The sequence below is a fragment of the Lepus europaeus genome, chromosome 16 (assembly GCF_033115175.1).
Source record: "Lepus europaeus isolate LE1 chromosome 16, mLepTim1.pri, whole genome shotgun sequence".
NCBI classification, from domain to species: Eukaryota; Metazoa; Chordata; class Mammalia; order Lagomorpha; family Leporidae; genus Lepus; species Lepus europaeus.
The window spans coordinates 45,371,194-45,379,971 of record NC_084842.1 but is presented as its reverse complement, the minus strand read 5'-3'; the positions used below and the strand labels follow the sequence as shown (position 1 = coordinate 45,379,971).

At 53.3% G+C, this 8,778-nt stretch overlaps 1 protein-coding gene across 7 annotated transcripts; it reads left to right on the top strand.

Annotated features, from left to right (window-relative positions):
- The first annotated feature begins 467 nt into the window (after window positions 1-467).
- STMN4 (stathmin 4) lies at window positions 468-6,858 on the top strand. Of its 7 annotated transcripts, none has more exons than XM_062213202.1 (6): window positions 468-480; window positions 1,413-1,508; window positions 2,065-2,145; window positions 2,561-2,769; window positions 3,814-4,005; window positions 6,799-6,858. In XM_062213202.1, the coding sequence occupies exons 1-6, from the start codon at window positions 468-470 to the stop codon at window positions 6,856-6,858; spliced, it is 651 nt and encodes a 216-aa protein (XP_062069186.1). The 7 variants fall into 7 exon arrangements, with proteins under 7 accessions (XP_062069186.1, XP_062069187.1, XP_062069190.1 ...); XM_062213203.1 differs by lacking the exon at window positions 6,799-6,858 and adding an exon at window positions 4,692-4,712; XM_062213206.1 differs by lacking the exon at window positions 2,065-2,145 and having other exon boundaries at window positions 2,564-2,769.
- Window positions 6,859-8,778: the final 1,920 nt, after the last annotated feature.

The window sequence follows — 8,778 nt, the reverse complement described above, 5'->3', positions numbered from 1 at the left end:
TGTAGGGAGATGTTCAGGAAGCATCATTATCTTGCAAGCCCCTTGCAGGTGCTTCTGCCTGAGGACTTGCCTCACACCCAACCCTAACCCTCGCCTTGGACCAGGCTGCTGAGCTGCACAGGGAGTCAGATGAACACCCCTTGGCCTGTGCAGTTCTGGGGACTCCACCTTTGCCTCCTCTCAGAGGCCTCAGATGGGGAAGCAGTTATGAAGTGATCATGGGTGCAGAGCCTGTGAGCTTGACTGGGGTGGTGTAGAAGGAGGAAGGTGTTGGGAAGGTGAGAATTGGCAGGGAGAAGTGAGAGCCAGTGAGAGACCTCCGTGACGACCTCCTTGGTGGTGTAAGGATCTTTGGTAGAAGAAGACCCTGTCACTATTCTTTTTTCCTCAGGTTTGTGACCAAGTCCTGAGCTACCAAGCCCATCTTGTGATCGCCAGTTGGATTCAGCCACCAGGTCCCGGAAAACATGACTCTTGCTGGTAGGTTCAGACGCTGTTGTGATGGGACCCCCAGCACCAGCTGTTTCTCTGCACACACGTGAACATGCGTCCTGCAGATGCTAGGGGCTGCCTGGAAACACAGCAAGGGTCAGGGGAGGTTATCCCTGGGTGGCGGTGGGGTTGCGGTTCAGTTTCCCTTCCTTTGGTTCACCTGTGTGTGTTTTAAGGTTTTTATTATGCCCATGTAGTATTTGCACAGTTACTTATGTTTTCAAGTTTGTAAAAGGAGATGAGAGGGGAGTGCCTGGCACTGGGGGTGCTGGGCATCAACATGGGTGAATGGGCCCCAGGGTAGTGGGGAGGGACTTGCAGGAGGCCAGCTAGGACCTGGACAGCTCTTGCCTATGGCCTCCCAACCCAGAAAGACTCCCGGACAAGGCTGTGCTCCAGCTATCAGGGATCCCTGTCTCTCCACTCTGCTGTGCTAGGAAGGTCAGGAAGACCCACAGCCTGACTGGCCACCTCCCCACAGCCAGAGCAGAGGGACGGGGTGAGGGCGCCCCCTCCTGTCCGCAATCCTTCTCCTTGGTGGCAGCACAATGCCATACTTATGTTGTATGTAGAACTGTGTGGGGCAGGTGTGGGGAGAAAGAGGCAGGTGCAGGGGCCCTGAGTGGGGAGGGCACTGACTGGGGATCTTTACTGAGAGTGTCCTGCATTCTATGCTAGGAGGGGAGAAGGTGTCCTGGGGAGAAGGATGGGGTCATCTGGGCGCTCAGGAAGACTGATGTTTCAAAAGGGGTGGAAGTGGATGGGGATCACATATAGAAATCCTAATCGGGGCGGCTTCAGGACAAAGGCCCTGGACCCCAGCCTTGGAATGGGTCTGGGTGATTTGGGCGCCCACATGGAGCCCAGGACACCCAGCTGCTGAGGTTCCTCATCCTCACCTGCCTGGCATATCCCCACAGCCTACAAAGAGAAGATGAAGGAGCTCCCGCTGGTGTCCTTGTTCTGCTCCTGCTTCCTGGCTGACCCCCTGAATAAGTCATCCTACAACTATGAAGGTCAGTGAGGGCCCAGTTGGGAAAGGAAGGGGTGTGGGCTCCCATGCTTGTGGATACAGCACCCCCACCCCCGTTCATGAATCTGCCCTATCACTATCACTGAGGGTCTGAGCAATAGGGGTGTTGCCTGGGACCCTAGACAGTAGCCCTGGATCTCAGATGCTGTGGAGGCTTCAAAGGGGAACCAGACAGGGAGTATGCCTACAGGAACCCCTGGATGAGATGGGTTAACAGGACTCAGTGTGCACCACCAGCTTCCACCAGCCATAGGGTTCCCCAGGGCAGCTGGAGACTCTCTGGGAAAGGCCAGAGTGGGCAAAGGGCTTCTACCTGTAGCCACACAAGGAAGCTATGCGACAGCTGTGCTGTGTGGGGGCCATGGCAGCTACAGTCCCAAACACTGGCAGGGAGCCATGGATAGCCACATATTCATATGGGGCAATCAGGGACCAGCCAAGTCACCCTCTAATTTTCTGGCTCAAAGGAAGGGATGGGTTTGGTCTGGCAATGAGAGATGGGAGTGCTCCAATGACCTGAGACTGTTTTTTCTGTTTAGGCTGGTGTGGGAGACAGTGTAGGAGAAAAGGTCAAAGCCAGCGGAAAGACAGTGCTGACTGGAGAGAAAGAAGAGAAGAGGGTAGGAGGGAGACAGGGGAGAGGTGTGCAGAGGCCAAGCCATCAGATGGGCAGTGGGGCAAGGAAGGGATGGGGGTGGGAGGTGGGCAAAGTGCACCTCTGTCGGTCACTGGTGAGGACAAAGTGAGGAGGAGGCTGGTGGTGGGGTCAAAACCGAATGCTGCTGGCATGGCTGTGGCCATCGTAAGAACTCGTGTGTGCAGGAGCCCCTGCCCTCAGAGCCTTCCTGTGGCCAAAGATACCATCAGCCCTATCCGAGCCCACTGACCCGAGGTATCAGCATTCAGGGCAGATCCAGAGCCCCAGTCATGGTCATTATTCTGCCTTGGGACCCCAGGCCTCCCCGATCGGTGTGCATGTTCCCAGGGCCCCGCCTGCTCTTCAGGGGGTGAGCAGCCCCTTCCTGTTCCCTGCAGCAGACACAGTGGACCTGAACTGGTGTGTCATTTCTGACATGGAAGTCATCGAGCTCAACAAGTGCACCTCCGGCCAGTCTTTTGAAGTCATTCTGAAGCCACCTTCCTTCGATGGGGTACCCGAGTTCAACGCCTCCTTGCCCCGGAGACGAGACCCGTCCCTGGAGGAGATCCAGAAGAAACTAGAAGCAGCTGAGGAGCGGAGGAAGGTGAGTGTGGCCCTGTCTTCCACCCTCCATCTCGTCGTGCGTGGGAGGGAGTGGGAGACAGTGATGCCCTGAGTTGCGGTCAGGTCATGGGCAAGTCACATGTATTTAGACAGCTCATCACATGTGCGGGGTGAAGAAGGAGGCACTGTGGAGGGAAATAAAGAAGTAAGAGCCCTGGGACTCTAGGAGCGGCATCAAGTGTAGTCAGAGGCATGGGTTCCAAGAGGTGGCCTTCCATCACCATACCCACAGTGAGATGTTGGTGAACGCCAAGGGTTTTTCCTCACTGAGGGAGAGGGTACATTTCTAGCCAGTGGTATGCCTTCTGCTGTTCCTCTCGATTCTCGAGGCCCAAGTCTGATGCTGTCTTTATGTAAGTTTTCCTTTATCTTTCAAGCAGGAAATGAGCTCCTCTCTTGAATTCCTCTTGACCTCTTCAGGCGCATGTGAAAGCTAGGCTGGGTTTTACCCACTTATATAAGGCAGTACTTCAAAAGGTTTGTGAAAAAAAAAAAGAATTGAAAATAAATTACTTTTTGTGCAAAGAAATGGAAATCCATGCAGTTTCTTAGAATGCGCATCTCCCACCGACCTTTGGAAACGCCCGCATGTGCATGGATCTCAAAATATTTTTGCACCAAAATAAAAAAATAAATTATATTTTAATACCATTTTCCATAATGTTTTTGAAGTACTCTTGCATCTGCCTTATTTCTGCTGGACTTTTTCCTCCCTCAGGTTGCTAGAATAGTGCCTGGCATGTAGTAAAAGATGATTGAGTATCTGTGAATGAATGAATGCATGATTGTAACGAGATAAAGGGTCCTGAGGATATTAAAAAGAAAAACACTGGAAAAAAAAAACAAAGGCAAAGAATGTGGAAGGCTTTGAAGGCGGTGGGAGTATTCAGCAAGTGTCCTTGCTCCCCGGGATGGGGACGTTGCTCAGGGAGGCGCCTATCCTGGATGTGGGGCTTCTAAGCCCTGCCAGTGAAATGCACCTCTGCACACTCACATTGCAGTCTCTCTCTTTGTGCTTTTCCAGTACCAGGAAGCCGAGCTCCTGAAACACCTAGCAGAGAAACGAGAACACGAGCGGGAGGTGATCCAAAAAGCCATTGAAGAGAACAACAACTTCATCAAGATGGCTAAAGAAAAACTGGCCCAGAAGATGGAGTCCAACAAGGAGAACCGGGAGGCGCACCTAGCTGCCATGTTGGAACGGCTGCAAGAGAAGGTGAGTGGCCCTGGGCCAGAGAGGAGGCGCCTGGGCCGCTCTCTTCCCTCTGTGGCAAGCACACCCAGACCTGCGCGTCATTTCAGGGAGCAGGCAGCCTTGGGAGGAATGTGGTTATTGCTATTAGGCAGGATCCTCAGAGAGTTCCAAGGGAACCACTGGGGAGTCCTAGGCAACAAACATGAACCTGGCTTTGAGTTCCCTTGGGGGTTATTCTGCACAGTGACACAATTGCAATGTCCCACTGCCTTAGGGAGATTTAGCCTCTGCTTTCTAAAGAGCGTCTGTCTAACGCAAGGGGCTAGAACGCACAGGCGGTTGTACCTTGCTGGCTTCATCCGTGAATGTACTGATTTGCTTTAATCAAAGATGCTGAGCTCCTGGCTCTGAGCCAAGGAAAGGCTGACGAGCTGAGTTGCCCATTGAGCAGGAAACATGACTCTGGGCAAACCTCTTGACATAGACCGAGTGAGTCACAAGCCTTTCCAATAGGCTGCCTTTTGTCAATAAACCAAATGGTGTCACCTAAATATGAGAAACGTGAGAGCCTGGGGTTGGTCCCCCGTGTCAGCAGAATCATAGCCCGTGCTGCTGAGAACACGCTGGCCTCGTTTCCTGAGTCTCAAGGCTGGCCCAGTTTCTCCTGCAGCTCCTGGGAGAGCTCCAGCTCTGTGTTTTATTTCCAGGAGCCGCCTGCTGCGCGGTGACTCCCGGGACCCGATCGGTGGCCTCGTCCCATGGTGAGCAGCGTGGTCCCCACTCCTTCCCGACCATCCACCTAGCGTCTCAGGCCCTTGGCAACTCTACCGAAAGACCAGTTTTCATTCCCATGGATCTGACCGCTGTGCCAGCTCTGGAGCTGGCCAGTGTGTGCAGGTCCTGCTCTCTGATGCCCTATCCCAGAAGGGGCAGCAAGGTCTTTGGGAAGAAAGCGATCCGAGTCTGGCTTCAGGCTTCCCCAGCCACTGAGGGATGACTGGAGGCAAATACTTGAGGAAAAACTGCGTGGGGTCAGGGATAAATGGGACGTGGGCTCTCAGACCCAACCTGAAATGAACTATTGAGGCTAGACCTGTGCCGTGGCGTTTGAAAGCTACTTGCAGAAACCACTTTTGTTTCATCATACCACGATCACCAGTAGGCCATGCAAAAGCAGGACAGGCATGTTCCTTAGTTTGCAAGTGAAAAACCGTGTCAGGGGTCTCGTGATTAGCTTAGGGTCACAGAGCTAAGAGGCAGTGGGGCTGGGGCAGAGCCAGGCGGCACGCTCACAGCCTGCCTCAGCAAGATCAACCTCTAGTCCTCCTGCCAGCCTACTGTCAGTGAGAGCAACCTGGGCGGTCAAGGCCAAGGGCTCCGTGTGGTGAGCTCACCTGGGAACAGAGATGGTCGGAGGCGGAGAGACTGGGAAGGTCCATGTTTTGGAGGTACCTGTGGAGGTGAGGAGGGCTCAGCGAAGCAGGATGTCAGAGCAGACTTTCCTCTGGACACGATTTCTACTCCCCTTTACCCACCGGTGCAGGTAGAAGGCTGGGGGAGAGCCGGTGTGTGATTTCTGCCTGTGAACCTGCATGTGCCAGCGGGCTCGTGTTTGTGTGTTCACTGACCATCTGCACCAGACTCCCTGTGTGCAAAGTTTCAAGATACGTGGTGTTCAGACCCCACCCCGGACACCCGGGTTTTCTGGGGATGCTGCCCGAGCACACCCACTTCGTGGGTGATGCCGATACACAGCAAAACTTGAGAACCACTGCCCTGGAGGTACTACTCCCCAGCTCCAGGCCATGGAAAGTTCTAGGGCCTCTCCAGGGACAGACGCCTTCCTCAGTGGGTGTCCTCCAGGCTGATTCTGACTTGTGAAACGTGACTATGCCAGGCGCTGGTAGGGACAGCATCTACTGAGCACCTGACATATGCAAGGGGCTGTGATAGAAAGCAGGACACACAAGGAAGAGAAAGATGTCTCTGCCTGAAAGGAAGTCGCCCTCTGGTGGAGGAGGCAGGCGTGTGCAGGGAGTAGGAACAGCAGGCCTACTGTGAGGCAGCCTGGCAGGTGAACCCTACAGCCACCGAGCTGGAAGCCAAAAGAGCTCCCATCCATGCCCCTCTCTTTAAACATCACAAAGCTGAGGTCTGCTGGAAGTGACTGGGCCAAACTCACCTGCTGGTGGGTCTTGGCAGGCTGATTCAACTAGTGACATGATGATGCCATGAAATGAAAGATGGTTCTTTTAAAATAGGAGTCAGAAAGTTTACTTTTTGGAGTTGTGCAATAGTTACAAAAATTCTCCCATCAAATCATATTTTAAGAGGCCTTGCCTTTCACTAAGGGGATTGAGGCAGCTCGCACTGAGGAGACGGATGAGAAGTACCAGCAGTAGGCAGTAGGGTACGCTTGTGCTGAGCCTTGTCTGTTCCACCTGCTCCTCTAATGCAAGCTATCCACAGTGGCTTCTTCTATTAAGTCAAGCCAAAAAATTCATCCAAGCTCAAGAATGGCCTGGTGATGGAAGGGAGGCTGAAGGACCCTGGGGTCCCTGTGGAGTGGGCCTCCTTTAGGAGATTGGGACCCACCAGTCCATGAGCTCCCTGGGACCACAGCTCAAGGGCTCCCTCCCTTGCCTCCTGCCAGCCTCACCTGCCACCTTCTGCCCCTCCCAGGATGCCTCTGCAGACCCAGCTCTTCGCTTCCTGCAGTGGTCATTCTTTATTTTCCATTCTCTTGCCCCTCAACCTCCCTTTTCCCCTGGGCAGCCTTGTGTGACCTGCCCCTCTCCCTCCTCTCCTCCCTAGGACAAGCATGCCGAGGAGGTGCGGAAAAACAAGGAGCTGAAGGAAGAGGCCTCCAGGTAAAGCCCAGAGGCCAAAGAAGTTTCCAGGACAGCTGGACAGCTGCAGCGGCTCCGCAGCCCCGAGGCAGCCTCGCCCACTGGCTGCTCTCCCAGCACTGGGGTTTGGGGGGAGGGGGGTGGCCAAGGGGCATTTCCTCTGCTTTTGGTGTTTGTACATGTAAAGAATTGACCAGTGAAGCCATCCTATTTGTTTCTGGGGGACAACGATGAGGTGGGAGAGGGGAGAGAAGGAGAGAGTTTGGGAGAAGGAAGTAGAGAAGAACTCATGGATGTTGCCACGCTGCCCACTGCAGACTCCGGCCAAATCCTCCATTTTCTTATCTCTGCCTGGACATTGAGCGCCCAGGCACCGCGCTGAGGGGAGATGAGAACCAAGGCAGAAGAAGCTCCCGGTGAAGGCCAGGGCTCTGGGTGGGTGAGGCGGTGGCTGCAGGGCACGCAGAGCGGGTGTGAGATCCAGAGGGGTGACTTCTGCCCTGCAGCAGGTGGGATGACATGTGAGTGTGTGTATGTGTTAACCATCCTTTTTGATCATGACCAATGAAACACTGACTCCGAGTCTCCTGTATTTATTCCCTGACTGTCCTTTGGGTGATGTGGAGCATGTGTTTGGAAGTTGGCTCCTGCTCACCTTACCGGATGGCGGGTGCCCCTTTTCTGTCTTAATCTTGTCATTCAAGCATCTGAGGTGCTGGACAAAGTGGGTTAAATCATGTCAGCTATTGGCACAGCTGAGGCTTTTCTTATTCTTTTAAACCTCTTTTGTGAGATGTCCCATACTGAATCAAGTGTGCTGAATTGATGGGAAAAAAAACTCATTCTTCCTTTTGTGTAGAGTGTCCTACTATGGTCCCCACCATGTACTGGAAGAAAGAGGTTATTTTAGTCTGTTTGGGTTGCTTTAACAAAACACCTTCAGCTGAGTAATTTTTAAAAAAAATTTATTTGACAGATAGAGTTATAGACAGTGAGAGAGCAAGACAGAGAGAAAGGTCTTCCTTCCGTTGGTTCACTCTCCAAATGGCTGCTATGGCTGGTGCTGCACCGATCCGAAGCCAGGAGCCAGATGCTTCTTTCTGGTCTCCCACGCAGGTGCAGGGCCCAGGATTTGAGCCATCCTCCACTGTCCTCCTGGGCCACCGCAGAGAGCTGGACTGGAAGAGGAGCTACCAGGACTAGAACTCGGCACCTATATGGGATGCTGGCGGCGCTGCAGGTGGAGGATTAACCTAGTACGCCACAGCGCCTGCTCCAGCTGAGTAATTTGTAAACCACAGATTTATTTCTCATGGTTCTGGAGGCTGGAACGTCCAAGGTCAAGGTGCCAGCAAATTCAGCATCCTGTGAGGACCTGCTGCGTGCTTCAGAAATGCTGCCTTGCCCTCACACGGCGAGGAGAGGGGCAAAAGGACTCCTTCTCGCCTCTTTTTTTTTTTTTAAGACTTATTTATTTGCGAGGTAGGAATGTCATCAGAGAAAAGGCCATGTGTTCTTGTCTTCACTAAAGAAAAGACTCAGGTGTGAGACAGAGAGCAAGGTAATAAGGTTTTAGTGGGTACAGGGCATCCGTCAGAATGGAAGGGACACAGAAAGAGTGCTGATCACTCGGACTGGGGGAGAGCAAGTTTACAGGGTTGAATGGTGAGAATACACCTGGGCAGGCCAGGTGGGCAGCTCCGCAGAGAGCAGGAGGCTGAGTGTGCAGTCTTTGATTAGACCCCAAGGGGTCTCTTTACTCCCTCCCCCTTCTCCTTCAGGATAAAGGGTATTGTGGAGAATAAGTTAGCAAATTCCTCCCCAGGTTTGCTGGAGCTGGGCAGAGCAGAGGGGCCACCCCTAGGGGCTGTGAAGGTTTTATTGCCCCATGTTATCAGGTCTTCTATCCACTTCTTCCCACCCCAAAGGACTGCAATGGCTACAG